The sequence below is a fragment of the Puntigrus tetrazona genome, unplaced genomic scaffold (assembly GCF_018831695.1).
Source record: "Puntigrus tetrazona isolate hp1 unplaced genomic scaffold, ASM1883169v1 S000000001, whole genome shotgun sequence".
NCBI lineage: Eukaryota > Metazoa > Chordata > Actinopteri > Cypriniformes > Cyprinidae > Puntigrus > Puntigrus tetrazona.
This window is the reverse complement of record NW_025047681.1, coordinates 4862361-4877282: the sequence shown is the minus strand read 5'-3', so window position 1 is coordinate 4877282 and position 14922 is coordinate 4862361. Positions and strand designations below refer to the sequence as shown.

Here is a 14922-nt window from a genome sequence, read left to right as displayed (position 1 = left end):
GGTCATACCGCTGTTCTGATAATAGTAGACCGTTTTTCTAAGATGTGCAAATTTGTACCTTTACCTGGTATTCCCACAGCTCTGGACACTGCTCTGTCCCTCTTCAACCATGTCTTCCGAAACTTCGGACTACCCGAAGACATTGTGTCGGACCGAGGCCCTCAATTCACATCACGGGTATGGCGAGAGTTCTTCCGTCTACTGGGGGTGACGGTCAGCCTCACCTCCGGGTACCATCCCCAGGCCAACGGCCAGACGGAACGCAAAGTCCAGGAGCTTGCCCGCTACCTACGTGCTAACTGCCACCAGAACCAGAACAGCTGGAACCAGTACCTTCCCTGGGCCGAATATGCCCAGAACTCGCTCCGCCAGACCACCACCGGGCTCACCCCATTTCAATGCGTGCTGGGCTACCAACCTCCTCTGTTCCCCTGGTCAGGTGAGCCCTCTTCGGTTCCAGCGGTGGACTACTGGTTCCGGGAGAGCGAGAGGGTATGGGACTCAGCCCATGTCCAACTCCAACAGGCAGTGCGACGCCATCAACAACAAGCGGATGTCCGACGGTCCCCTACACCCATCTACCAGCCGGGAGAATTGGTCTGGCTCTCCACCCGGGACATCCGCCTTCGCCTGCCCTGTAGGAAGCTGAGTCCCCGGTACATCGGTCCTTTTCCCGTGGTCTGGCAAATCACGCCTGTCACCTACCGGCTCCAACTCCCCCGTCAATATCGCATCTCACCTTCCTTCCATGTGTCACTACTAAAGAAATACACTAATCCTGTTCTTCCTCCCTCCACAGACCCGGAACTACCCCCCCCGCCTCCCGAGATCGAGCCCACCGAGAACGTCTACAGGGTACAAGAAATCCTTGGCTCTCGGCGACGGGGCGGCCGCCCAATACCTAGTTGACTGGGAGGGTTTCGGCCCAGAGGAGCGGTCATGGGTTAACCGCAATGACATCTTGGACCCGACGCTCCTCCAAGACTTCCACCAGGCCCACCCGGAATGCCCAGCTCCACGTCCCCGTGGCCGTCCCCGTCGCCGTTCGCGAGCGCCAGGAGGCGCCCGTGGAGGGGGGGGTAGTGTCACAAACACACCCGCCAGATCACCGTCTCCCACGCCAATCACCCGCTCATCATCCCCGGAATTCTAGTCACCTGTTCACCACACCTGTCAGTAATCACTTCAACCCCATATATACACCGAAAGCCCAGTCGTTCATCGGCTGGGATTGAGGTCACCTCCGCAAGCTTCTGCCTGCGCTATCTCTAGCGATCTCCTGAGGATTACCCCTTTCGAATACGGACTTCCTGCACTTGAGTATTCGCATTGTGTTTTACTTTTGTTTTGAGCTTATGTTTGCTCGGCGTTACGCCACTCCTAAGTTTAATTAAATCTACTCAAGTGTTCTCCTGTCTGCCTGCCTCGTCTCTCCTTGAATCGTGACAAATTGTAAATTAGTTTAGTTATTAGAACACATTTATAACACTTTATAAAGGGAACCTTAAATGTAAAGTGTTATTGATATTAATAAATTTGAATTAGTCATTAAGATCTGCAGGGTGAATGCAGCCTATACAGACTAGACGTGTGTGTGTGTGTGTGTGTGTGTGTGTGTGTGTGTGTGTGTGTGTGTGTGTGTGTGTGTTTGTGTGTGTGTGTGTTCTTTAAAGCTTCAGGCTGAAAGGTTTTTAACTTTAACCACATACACTGAGTGTCATAAGTGGTTTGGTTTCTATCATCAGAAACCTCTTCCTCTATCGTGTGGCTGTTTTTCTTCAACACATTATCAGAAGATTGATATTTGAAAGCGTAATAGATTCAGCTGTGGTTGTTAATTTCCTGGTTTTTCATCAGAATAAATGTATTATGCATCACCAGGCAACTCAAATATAAAATGTTACTTTAATTTTTTCCTACTGAACACATGTGATAAATGCAGAGAAATATCACACTGTAGAGACTGTGTCTGTTCCCCGAATTAGAATATGCAGAGAACGTCCTAACCAAATTAAAAGCAATAATTTAATTAATGTCCAACAAATAAAAACTACCTATAATACAAAGAAACAAACGATAAAACTTGGCTCGCTAAATATTAGATCACTTTCCACAAAAGCACTTTATATAAATGATTTGATCAAAGATCAGAACCTAGATTTGCTTTGTTTGACAGAAACCTGGCTAAAACCAGATGAATATATTACTCTAAATGAATCTACCCCCCAAAATTATTTCTATAAAAATGAGCCACGTTTAAAAGGTAAAGGGGGAGGTGTTGCTACAATTTATAACAATATTTTTAGTACTTCTCAGAGGGCAGGCTTTAAGTATAACTCATTTGAAGTTTTAGTGCTGCATATAACATTATCTACAGAATCATGTGCTAGTGATAAATCTTCTGTCATGTTTGTACTGGCTACTGTATACAGGCCACCAGGGCACAGCACAGATTTCATTAAAGAATTTGCTGATCTTCTAACTGAGTTAGTAGATAAAGTCTTAATTGTTGGTGATTTTAATATCCATGTTGATAATGAAGAAGACTCATTAGGATCAGCTTTCTTAGACATTTTGAACTCTGTTGGGGTTAGACAACACGTCTCTGGACCTACTCATTGTCAAAATCATACTCTAGATCTAATACTGTCACATGGAATTGATGTTGATGGTTGAAGTACTGCAGCAAAGTGATGACATTTCAGATCACTATCTAGTCTTGTGTGAACTCTGTATAGTTAAACCTGTAAACTCTGCACCTTATTACAAGTATGGTAGAACCATTACTTCCACCACAAAAGATAGCTTTCTAAATAACCTTCCTGACTTATCTCAATTCCTTAGCTCATCCAATACGACGCAAAAACTTGATGATATAACAGAAACTATGCACTCTCTTTTTTCTTACTCTGTAGATGAGTTTAAAGTCCACATGAGAGTTCACACTGGAGAAGCCTTACTTTGCAGGTATTGTGGGAAGAGTTTCAGTTTCATTCGGACTGGACAGAATGTGTTCATGTGATCTTTTTGAAAGAGTCTCGCAGCACATTGTTGAGAAACCACACGACTTGTGATCGGTGTGGAAAGAAGACGTCGACCAACACGCCGGCGCACCGTGCCTCTTTGCTTTCCTATCAGTGAACAAGACACTGTAGTTTAAAAGTACTCTGTTGATTTTGGTCACACAGATAAGTGCTACACACTATTCAGTGATAAATACTACGAGTTAAGACTATGTTTTATAGTCTGTATTGTCTGTATTCACTGCAGAATAAAGCCGTCCTGAATGCTGCACCTAATAAGGAGAATACAGCACGCGGTGCTAAGCAACGCCTGACGTCAGGACGCTCGATTCCGCCCTTCATGATGATTGACAAGCGATATCGACCTATCAGCATGAGGCGAGGATGCGAAAAAAAGAATCACACACAAAAAAACAAACAGCAAGCAACTCAGCCCAACATCTCACACTCAGCAGTTCAAAGCACGTTAGATCTACACGTATATTTTGAGGTGAGTGTCTCTTTCTCTGGACGTTTAAGGCGCGTCTTTCTCCTTGACTGTGCTTCTGAGACTTCAACGCTGCACTGAATCGTTTCTCATCACTTTTTAAGACCCTTCATGTCTGTAAATGAATGACAGAAGCTGCCCAGAAACGAAACTATAACACTTTCGGTTTAGAGTCTCTCCCGAAACTAATGTGCACAGAGCGTTTCGTTTCTAACCTAACCCTAACCAACCAAGACGTTCACTTGTATTTTAATAATATAAATTAGAAGACCTAAATTCTGTAAATATCTATAACTATTTAAAATGTGCAAAAGGTTTCATGTAACCGTTTGAGCATCGGTTCGCAGCTCAGCGCCCTTATTCTATTATTTGTTCATATGCACAGTGCTGTTTACGTTTAGAGCACCAAATAATATTGAATATGAGGAAACACACTTGCCTGGTCCGGATATGAGCTCTCCGTGTTGTTAAAGTCATCGCGGCGCTCCGCGCAGTCACCGCTCTCCACGTGTCGCCACGTTAAGTGATGTTTTAAACTAATTGCTCACAGATCATTTGATAAACTCGGCTGGTTTATCTTTACTGGTTATACTGTGATCCAATCGGAACAAGAGAAGTTTCCTATACAAGTCCTATCTCTCGATTCAGCATCCCTCCATCATCCCCGGACACGCGCTTTCCTTTATTCTGCTGAATTATAGGTAAGGGAGAAATACTGTTATCATACTCGGCTTTCGTCAGATTCGCATCCACACATTCTTAATCTGCCCGGTCACTCATCAACCTGTCTGTTCTGTTTGAGGGCTGAATATTTATCACCGGTAGTCTACAACCTGCTCGGAGCAGACCTCGCAAATAAAACGCGTGGTGCAGAAAACAAGGTTCATGCATGCAGCTGGTGCACGACAGCCATGAGTGCAGGCTTGTTCCAGCGGTCAGTGAGAATAAAGCTCTGAAAGGACATCGGGAACGTGTACCTGCACACCGGTAAGATGATAGCTCACAATTCAAATAACCAGGTTTCCTGTTTAAATACACAGCAGTAACCTGACAATGCAAGTAAATTGCGCTTACGTTTTTAATTTAGCATTCAGTATCCTTTATCATTTTTAAATATAAGTATTCAAAAGATAAAGGACACTTTTAGAAAAACAGTGTAAAGGTGAGAAGCCCATAAAATGTACAAATCAGTTACAAATTAATCTTTTCAAATACGTTTTATCAGTGTGAACTAACAACCACACAGAATATGAAGAGATCAAAACGTCCACGGTACACCTTAGTACAAGCACAATAACACACTCATTATTGTTAAAATCCCACATATATTGAGATTTTTTTCACGCTTATAAGGAAAAAATACTAATTAGGCTATGACATGTAGAAGTTTAACAAAGGCAGTTTGAGGCATGGACTGCATACATCTTGATGTAAAATCACTTCGATTAATGTCAGAAGTCATCAGACTTGTCAAAATGCTTAAAAAAACAACAACAAAAAAAAACAGGTGCTTTTACATTTAATTTTGAAACTCTTACGCTATCATCTTGTCTATCTCTTCTTGTCAGTCATGTGTAACCTTCCACAATCATAATAATTATTCCCCTTATTAGGCACACTTCCCCAACGTTCCCTGTCTAACCCTGAACCTCACCTCAACTGAAGATAACGGGCTCTAAAATGAGTCTCTGTGAGGAGAGAGAGGATGATGGTATTCACTATCAAAATAAGAGAACAGACACTACAGAACTCAGCTGTGTGTCGGTTAAAAGTGATGCATCCATGATACAACCTCCTAAATTCAGTGATGGGCCAATGATCTTTAACCACAGGTGAGAAGATGACCAGTGCTGGAGACAAGAGACAGTAATTCAACTTCTGTGATAAAGCTGATAAAGCTGTGGCCTCTAAGCCTGTGTGAGGAAAAAACATGCTTTTTTTGCAGTTCATTTCTCATTATTCAAATTCAAACTCATGCATGCATTGTGTTGTTTCTCGTGTTTCTGCTGTATGGATAGGGATGATCAGACTGAAGACCTGCAACAATATTCTGAATCAGACGATCATGAACTACAGAGTTACAAAGACCAACACAAAACCAATATGAAGAACAAGTATGAGAGGTTATCTGAGGGAATCAACCTACACGAGACTCAAGCCCTCCTGAACAGGATCTACACATTGCTCTACATCGTAGAGGGAGAGAGTGAAGGAGTGAATGAAGAACATGAAGTTTTACAGATGGAGAAAACCAACAAAACACAAGACTCACAAAACACACCAATCTACTGCAATGATATCTTTAAAACATCATATAATCCTGGATATAAGGAGAAAGACCAGATCAAGACTGTTCTTACTAAAGGAATTGCTGGAATCGGAAAAACCGTCTCTGTGCAGAAGTTCATTCTGGACTGGGCCGAGGGAAAAGCCAATCAGGATGTAGATTTCATGTTTGTGCTTCCATTTCGAGAGCTAAACTTGATCCGAGATCATCAGTACAGTCTTCACAGACTTCTGCAGGACTTTCATCCTGAACTTCAAGATATGGACCCAAAGATTTATGAGGAGTGTAAAGTTGTGTTCATCTTTGATGGTCTAGATGAAAGCAGAATCACACTGATGTTTTCATATGAACATAGGGTTTGTGACGTGACTGAGACTTCATCAGTGGGTGAGTTAATGTCAAAGCTCTTGAAAGGAGAGCTGCTTCCTTCTGCTCTCATCTGGATCACCTCCAGACCAGCAGCAGCCAATCAGATCCCTCCCGAGTACATCAACCGTCTGACAGAAATTCAGGGATTCACTGAGCCTCAGAAGGAGGAATATTTCAGGAAGAGAATCAGTGACCAGCATCAAGCCTGTAGAATCATCTCACACATCAGAAGAACAAGAAGCCTCCACATCATGTGCCACATCCCCGTCTTCTGCTGGATCTCATCCACTGTGCTCCAGAAGCTCCTGGAAGAAGATCTGAGAGCAGAAATTCCTCAAACTCTAACTGAAATGTACATCCACTTCCTGCTGATTCAGATCAACATGAGGAACCAGAAGTATGAAGAAAGAGATCCAGAGAAACTTCTGCAGTCCAACAGAGAAGTGATTGTGAAACTTGCTCAAGTGGCTTTCAGACAGCTGATGAAGGGCAATGTGATGTTCTATGAAGAGGACCTGATTGAGAGCGGCATAGACGTCACTGATGCCTCAGTGTATTCTGGGATTTGCACTGAGATCTTTAAGGAGGAGTCTGTGATTCATAAGAGGAAAGTCCACAGCTTCATTCATCTGAGCTTTCAGGAGTTTCTCGCTGGTTTCTATGTGTTGTACTGCTATTTAACAAAGAACACAGAGCCAGCGAAGTTCTTTGAGAAAGATAAACATGAGAGGTATGTATCGGAGGAAAATTATTTGTATGGGCTTCTAAAATTAGCAGTTGATAAAACTCTTGAGATTGAGAATGGACACCTGGATCTGTTTCTGAGGTTCATGCTGGGCGTCTCATTGGAATACAATCAGAGACTCTTACAGGATCTACTGCCACACACAGAGAACAGCTCAGAGACCATCAGAGTAACCACACAGTACATTAAAGAGAAGATCAAGATAGATGACTATAACAGGAAACTCTCAGCTGAAAGATCTATTAATCTGTTGCTCTGTCTGCTGGAAGTGGAAGATCAGACTCTGTCCAGAGAGATTCAGGAGTTTGTGAAATCAGACAAACACTCGAGGGAGAGACTCTCTCCTGCTCACTGCTCAACAATCGCATACATGCTTCAGATATCAGAGGAGACACTGGATGAACTGGACCTCATGAAATTCAACACATCAGATGAGGGGAGAAGAAGACTGATGCCAGCTGTGATCAACTGCAGAAAAGCTGTGTGAGTATACATTAATTCATGACATTATAGAAGTTACATATTAGTCTAGAGTTGAGACTGAGCCTAATCTATTAAATCATCATCCTGGCTTAATTTATATAAAATAATTTATTTCCCATTTAAACATTAATGCAGTTGAAAGGGACCTCTTTGAAACACAATGGGGATAGTTTTGAGTAGCATTTGAGTGGGTTTTATTGTGAAAACCTGGCAACCCTGCTCATGATTGACTAAATTCACCCAAACAGATACAGAAACAAAGCTTGAAAAACTACTCTGTTGGTGTGAGTACATGGGTTAGGGTTTACAGATGACCACTGCATCCATCATGATCTGTTCTCAGAGATCTTCATTTCACATAGAATATTAGATATTTGATCAATAAAAAAACATGTTTCATTTTGATGCACAAAATAAAGAAAACAAAAAAGTTTATCCATCCATCTCCCCTTCATTGCATGTTATTCTCTTTTGCAGTATTGCTGGATGTTGGCCTTTTAATCAGCACTGTGAATATGTGTGTTCAGCCTTACAATCATCAAACTCCAAACTGAGAGAACTGGACCTGAGTGTAAATGACCTCCAGGATTCAGGAGTGAAGCTGCTCTCTGATGCACTGAAGGATCTAAACTGTCAGCTGGGAATACTAAGGTTTGACATTCACTTATTTATTGTTTTATGGTATTTGTATATGGGTCAAAGACAATGTTAAAACAAGAGTTAAAACCAGTGTTTTAAGGATTTTAATGAATTACAATTTTTTTATTTTGGCACAAAAATGAATATACATTTAACTAAGATTTACATAAAACAGCCTCTAAAATATGCCTTTAGGCATATTTTCCACAAAAATGTATTTATGACATAATGAAATTAGTTTTACCCCAAAATATTGCTTGTAACATTTTAAAACTTTGCACAATTCCCATTATTGCCATTTATCAGCAATATATTTTTACTTATTTAAAAAATGATACTTTTCCAAGACTTTGAACTATAACAACAAAGAAAATTAATAATGAATTTACAAGCAGTTGAATACCTCTCAATAAACTGTTATCTCTGAGTTTAATATAAATACGTTTTTAACAAACCTGTCTCTTCCTAAAATTTCAGATGGGCAGAGAGAGATCTTAGACTCCCTTTAACTCTAAGAGATCAAGAATCCAGTATCTTCCAAATAAAAAGAGCCCCGGTCCTGATAGCCTTAGTGCAGAGTTTTATAAAAAGTTTGATGAAGTTATATCTGGTAATATGAAATGATGTGTTATTCATTTAAAGCAGGCACCCTTCCTCACTCGTTTCCTCTTACAGGCCTATACAGTATCTATTTTAAATATCAATTCATATCTTCTTGCTAAAGTGTTGGCTACTTGATTGTAATCCATTCTTTCTTCTAAGATCAATAATGACCATACAGGCTTTATACGTGGGAGAGTCACGTCACATAACATTACACAACTTTTTAATATTATTAATCATTGTTCCCTGTACAGTCCTGATTCGTTTGCTGTTTGATCAGCTGGAATGGCCTTATCTGCTTTTACACTTAAAAGCGTTTCAAGTGGATTCAAATATTATATACTTCTCCTCTTAATAATGGTCTTAGATGTGGTAACTTTAATATTGAATGGGGTACTAGGCAAGGATGTCTCTGAAGCAGGATAGAGAAGGACCTATTTGAAGGCCGATAACATCATGGCTACGAAGGCTGTCCCAATTCAAAGAACGCATCCTACTTCATTCATAGAAAAACATAAGGTTTTAGCTTAGTCATGTTTTGTGTTAAAAAGTTTGTATGCAAAAAGAGTAACATTTTCATGAATACTTAATGATTTACACCTGAGAGACAAATGTCCCAAGAGTCAGTAATGTGTCTGTGGAAGCAGAAAACAAAATGTTTGAAGAGTTTTGATCATTTGTATTTTATCTACAGTATAGACAGTGGCCCTGCGCAGAAGATGGACTAGGTATAAAGAAAGCAAAAGTGAAACAGTGTCTGGGAAAGTGGTTGCAAGCTTTCATATGTGTGTCATTTTGGCTAGTAAATGTAACAAAGCAAAAGAAAACGTTCCCATAAGGCAACTTTAACTACGGGAACCTGTTAACTCAAAAGGCAAAGCGCTTTCTGCAGTTGGGTTGGATCAAGGTCGGATTATATTCACATCTTAAACTAACCATACCAGAGTTATTGTGGAATCGAACCGAGGCCACCTCTTCTGCTAAGATTCTACACTGATCATTTCTTTGTCATTGGGCAAATGTACAATATCAGCAGGGTATGAAATATTTTTCCCCCACTGTAAAAACAGAAATTTGGCTTTTAGCTGCTTAAGATTTAGCACCAGTTTTAGTGAGGAAGGAGACCTTGTTTAACTTTCATTCATGCAGAAGGCAAGGTTTTCTCAGAGGGAATCAGAGCTCTTCTGGTTGATTGGCTATCTGTCTTGTGGTAAAACACTTGTGGTGAATGGGTGGTGAAGGTCAGATAGAGCTTCAGGTTGGCGGTTCTGCAGAGTTCTGAAGCTAAGAGTGTTTAGAGTTCTGGGCCCGGCAAGAATGCTGGTCACGCATTTGAGTAACCATTTTAGTGGTTGTGGTTTAAGAAACAAATTGTTCTGAACATTGGATTTTAAACAGGCCGATTAGATCCATCCCACAAGCTTGTGCACACTAGGCCTGGCATGGTAGGGGCATCGCATTACGACAAATACAGGCAACCACAAATCCTGAAGGGGCGCCCGCAGCAATCCATTGCTGTTTGATAGCTGCTAGCAGAAGAAGAACGAATGCGCACTTGAAAACAAAGCCCCTAGACCTTGACCATTCACTGATTCTAAATGCGTCTCTTACATAGACTGACAAAGGAGTATACTTTAAAGACTTGTGCACTCACCTGTTTGTGAAATGGAGCTTTGTGCTTGTGTGTCCTACCATTTTTACTCAGCACAAATCCAAATATTTCATAAAGTTTTCAAAACATTTCTGAATGTTAAACTATTTTTTATCATGTAAATTCAAGTATTTTTAACTTACTACAGTCGTGTTCTAGCAGTGACACGGAGGTGGGTGCTGATGTTTGGTTCACTGTGTTTTATTTTAATAAAGTACCAACTGTGCTGTCAATTTAGCACTATATAGGCTATTTTACATGTTACATGTTTTTTTTGCTTTATCTGTTAACTAAATCAAATATATTTCAAGAATTTATTCCTTGTATGTATATATACTGCACATTATATATAACATTATAATGTAATGTAATAATTCTTATTTTCACATGCAGGTGGATTGTCTGTTGTCTACTGTCTGTTCATAAATAAATGAAAATAAACAAGCATAGTATATGTTGATTTGTTGTACTGAAATCTGCCTCCCTCTAGTATGCTTTTCAGAGTATAAAACCACAGAATAAACAAATTAATGTTATTGTTTTTTTTCTCTACACAGGCTACATGAGTGTAATCTCACTGCTCAGTCTTGTGATAGTTTAGCATCAGCTCTACAATCTTCAAACTCTGTCCTGAGAGAACTGGACTTTAATAACAATGACCTGCAGGATTGTGGAGTACAATTGCTTTCTCTTGGATTGAAGAGTCCAAACAGTAAACTGGAGATACTGAGGTTTGCTTTCAAACACTTTCATTATCTATATATTTTACATTAATCTATTAACTAAAAATCATGTTATATATATTTTTTTCTTGTTTAGGTTTTCTTTATGTAATCTCACTGCTCAGTCTTGTGATAGTTTGACATCAACTCTACAATCTTCAAACTCTGTCCTGAAAGAACTGGAGATTAATAACAATGACCTGCAGGATTGTGGAGTACAATTGCTTTCTCCTGGATTGAAGAGTCCAAACTGTAAACTGGAGATACTGAGGTTTGTTTTCAAATGCAGCTATTAGTTATTTATTCATTCGTTTTGCATTAACCTATTCATATTATTGACATTTTTCTGTATACAATTCTTGTTTAGATTGTCTTTCTGTAATCTGACTGCTCAGTCTTGTGAGTGTTTTTCATCAATTTTACAATCCCCCAACTCTGTCCTGAGAGATCTGGATCTGTGTAACAATGACCTGGAGGATTCAGGAGTGAAGCTTCTTTCTGATGGACTGAAAAGTCCAAATTGTCAGCTGGAGATACTGAGGTAATTATTTTTGCTACTGTAAATGACTTTTAAATTTTGTCAACAAATGTAGCATTTGCTCTTAATGGAAAGCCAGAACACAAGATAGAGACATAATCTGCAGTTCACTGTGTGTGACAGCACTGCATGACCTAGCGTGCCATCTAGAAAATAAACAATGGAAAAGGACCATGTAAAAAGATGTTTACAAAATATGATTTGAAGCCAGGTAAAAATGATAGCAGTAGTAAAACTAAAAGAACAGATAAATAATAATAATGATAATAATAGTAGTGAAATTTCAGACATATAGCATATAAATATTGCAAATGATCTTGAATTTGCGGTGCACAAATAAAAGATTCTTGAAAACGACTCTAATTAATGTAAAAACAACAATGATTATAATTTACAGCAATTTACATTTTTAAAAACCTGCAATACTCTGACAATAAAAGTTCTGTACGTCTTACGTGACACTAAGCACTTTTCCACGTCAAAGACATTTTTTAAAATATGAACATTGGCGTGGATTTATTTATACGGATCAAATCTGTGGGTACACATGCTTTATAAACGAGGCCCTGGTGTCTAGTGTTTTGTTCATTTTCTTACTATAGTATTAATATATCTATCTTGATTTACTGTTAATGTCGCCTGACAGCTAACTAATGTAATGCGGACCATTTCTGTGTGTGTTTTAGGTTGTCAGGCTGTATGGTGACGGAGGAAGGCTGTGATTATTTGTCTTCAGCTCTGAGATCAAACCCTTCACACCTGAGAGAGCTAGACCTGAGCTACAATCATCCTGGAGATTCAGGAGTGAAGCTGCTCTCTGAAAAACTGGAGAATCCCAACTACAGACTGGCCAAACTCAAGTAAAATCCTGTATCTTCTTGAGTCTATCCGGTTTTAGAGGATGAAATTATAATGTAGTTATAGAGCAGCAACTCACACTCACCAAGATCAATTGTTGAATTGAAACAACAAAAAAACACATAAATAAGAAGCATTAGCTTTAGGAGGGAAAATGCCAAACCAACATTTAACATTTTCATTCAATACAGGTTTATGTAAAAAATGTAAGTAAAAAATGATGTCAGTCGGTGAATACTATTAGCAGCAATGATTATTTTTTGGTAGTTACCATGGGATGACCAGAAAATCAAATCAAGAAAGCAGTGTAGCTGCTGTTCAAACCATTTCAAGCAACGAATGAAAAAATATATTAATTAGTTTATTATAAAAAACTTGACCCTTGACCCTTATTAATGCCCAATTGTTCATTTTGTTTGCTTCATTTGTAAGTTGCTTAGCATCTGTGAAATAAATGAGTAAATAATAATAATAATAACAATAATGAAAGGCCAAGCACCCATGGAAAAACACAAGATAATTCATTTAAACCAATATGAAATGGATTGCAGCTTTTACAAATTTTTAATAGTTCATTTGGGCAGTTTTTAGCATTAATTTAGTGTCAAATGATGAGAGGGCATTATTATAATGTGAATTCATCCATCAATGTCAAATATGATTTTTCATCTGAAAGATGTATGTATTAGCAACTCAATCTATAGTTAACGTATTTTGTCATACAGATAAAAGTACTATATCTTTCGTGTTTATTTGTGTGGATTTAGAAGAACAATGAAGCATTTGTAAATCAAAAAGTAGGACAGATAATAAAATATAATAATAATAATAATAATAATAAAAAGAAAATAGTGAATAGAATAATAGTGTTTCTGTTCTGAAAATTTGAACAAATTACTCTTTCGATTTAACATGTTTTATCTTGATTTTCTAGTTATTGCTGGAATCAAAAGTTGATGTGTTTGTTGTGGAGTGAATGTGTGCTTTTTAATAGTCTAAATCATGGAGGAGAATCCCGGATTACAGCAGGCCTCAAGAAATGTATGTCTACAATGTATGTCTACACACACACACACACACACACACACACACGCACAGACACACAGACACACACACACACACACAGCTGCTGTACTGATTGTTGTTCTGAATGTCTCTGTTCTTGTGTTCAGATGCCTGTTCTCTCACACTGGATCCAAACACTTCAAACACTGCACTCGTTATATCTGAGGAGAACAGAAAGGTGACTCGCGTGAGAGAGAAACAGACGTATCCTGATCATCGGGACAGATTTGATTACTGGGAGCAGGTGTTGTGTAGAGAGAGTGTGAGTGGACGCTGTTACTGGGAGCTGGAGTGGAGCGGAGATAGAGGTGTGGAGATATCAGTGTCATATAAGAGCATCGGCAGGAAGGGAGGTTATGAGTGTTTGTTTGGAAATAATGATCAGTCCTGGAGTCTGCGCTGCTCTCCTGACAGATACACATTCATACACAGTAATTTAAAGACTGTTCTCCCTGTAAAGCACTTAAGCTGTGAAACCGGAGTGTATGATGATGATGACGATGATGAAGATGATGAAGATGATATGAGTAGAGTAGGAGTGTTTGTGGATCACAGAGCAGGAACTGTGTCCTTCTACAGCGTCTCTGACACAAGGACCCTCATCCACTCAGTCCAGACCACATTCACTCAGCCGCTCTATGCTGGGTTCAGAGTTGGTTATGAATCATTAGTCAAACTGTGTTGATCAATTAAACAGCAGATATTAGTTTTAGCTCCTCAATGCCTTGTTTTAGTCACAGGAAAATTGTTTGTTGTTGAATATTTTTTGGCAGCTTCTTTGTTGATGAAATGAACACTGAATCTGTACAGACTGACAAGAGATTGAAGTGAAACGTTACACATGAATAGTGCTTCAATCAAATGACAGGAATCAGAATAAATGTGTCATAAATTTTCTTGTGTCTTTTGGGCATGAAGTAAATCTTTTTTTTACACTTTTCAAAATCCTAGATGTTTCTTTATTTGAATGTTTACATTTAGATTTTGAATATCAGATTTACAGTGTGACCCTACTGTGTTTAAACTGTTCGGTTTGATTGCTTTTAACAAACACTTTTTTTTTTTCGTAAATGGGCTCATTCTCCAACTTCTGCAGAGTTAATAAGTTGAGTTTAACTGTTCTTGAATCTATTCAACCAATCTCCGGGTCTCGCTATAGAACTTTTAGCATAGCTTAGCATAGATCATTGAATCGGATTAGACCAGTAGCATCACGAACATTCAGAGATGTCACTGTACCTGCTGTATAAATAAAGGTGATTTTAATTTGTGAATCATGAATATTATTGATTCTGAAAATCGGAAGACTGAAAACAAGATTCAGGAGAGTTTCTGACAATAATCACAGCTTTTAATAAAATCTATATATTACAACTACAGTAAAACAACATTACGCTATCTCTTTTGAGCATTGAAGGATTTAACTAAAAAAACTGAACATTTAACAACAAC

At 39.0% G+C, this 14922-nt stretch overlaps 1 protein-coding gene across 8 annotated transcripts; it reads left to right on the top strand.

The window, feature by feature from the left end:
* Nucleotides 1-3407: 3407 nt before the first annotated feature.
* Nucleotides 3408-14365, top strand: LOC122331695 (NACHT, LRR and PYD domains-containing protein 12-like). Of its 8 annotated transcripts, none has more exons than XM_043229193.1 (12): nt 3408-3513; nt 4061-4211; nt 4313-4497; nt 5124-5342; nt 5529-7394; nt 7872-8045; nt 10845-11018; nt 11107-11280; nt 11377-11550; nt 12234-12407; nt 13400-13446; nt 13578-14365. In XM_043229193.1, exons 4-12 carry the CDS (start codon nt 5191-5193, stop codon nt 14153-14155), a joined length of 3513 nt encoding a protein of 1170 aa, XP_043085128.1. In that variant the 5' UTR covers nt 3408-3513; nt 4061-4211; nt 4313-4497; nt 5124-5190; the 3' UTR covers nt 14156-14365. The 8 variants fall into 8 exon arrangements, with proteins under 8 accessions (XP_043085128.1, XP_043085134.1, XP_043085131.1 ...); XM_043229196.1 differs by having other exon boundaries at nt 3422-3513; nt 4159-4211; XM_043229192.1 differs by having other exon boundaries at nt 3431-3513; nt 3896-4211.
* The last annotated feature ends 557 nt before the right edge of the window (nt 14366-14922 follow it).

What these genes read in the sequence shown, in the direction of transcription:
- LOC122331695 (XM_043229193.1), top strand. Translation starts at nt 5,191, where the DNA reads ATGAGTCTCTGTGAGGAGAGAGAGGATGATGGTATTCACTATCAAAAT. An exon ending in TGTCAGCTGGGAATACTAAG is followed by an intron (nt 8,046 to 10,844) that starts GTTTGACATTCA and finishes TTCTCTACACAG; the next exon opens with GCTACATGAGTGTAATCTCA. An exon ending in TGTCAGCTGGAGATACTGAG is followed by an intron (nt 11,551 to 12,233) that starts GTAATTATTTTT and finishes TGTGTGTTTTAG; the next exon opens with GTTGTCAGGCTGTATGGTGA.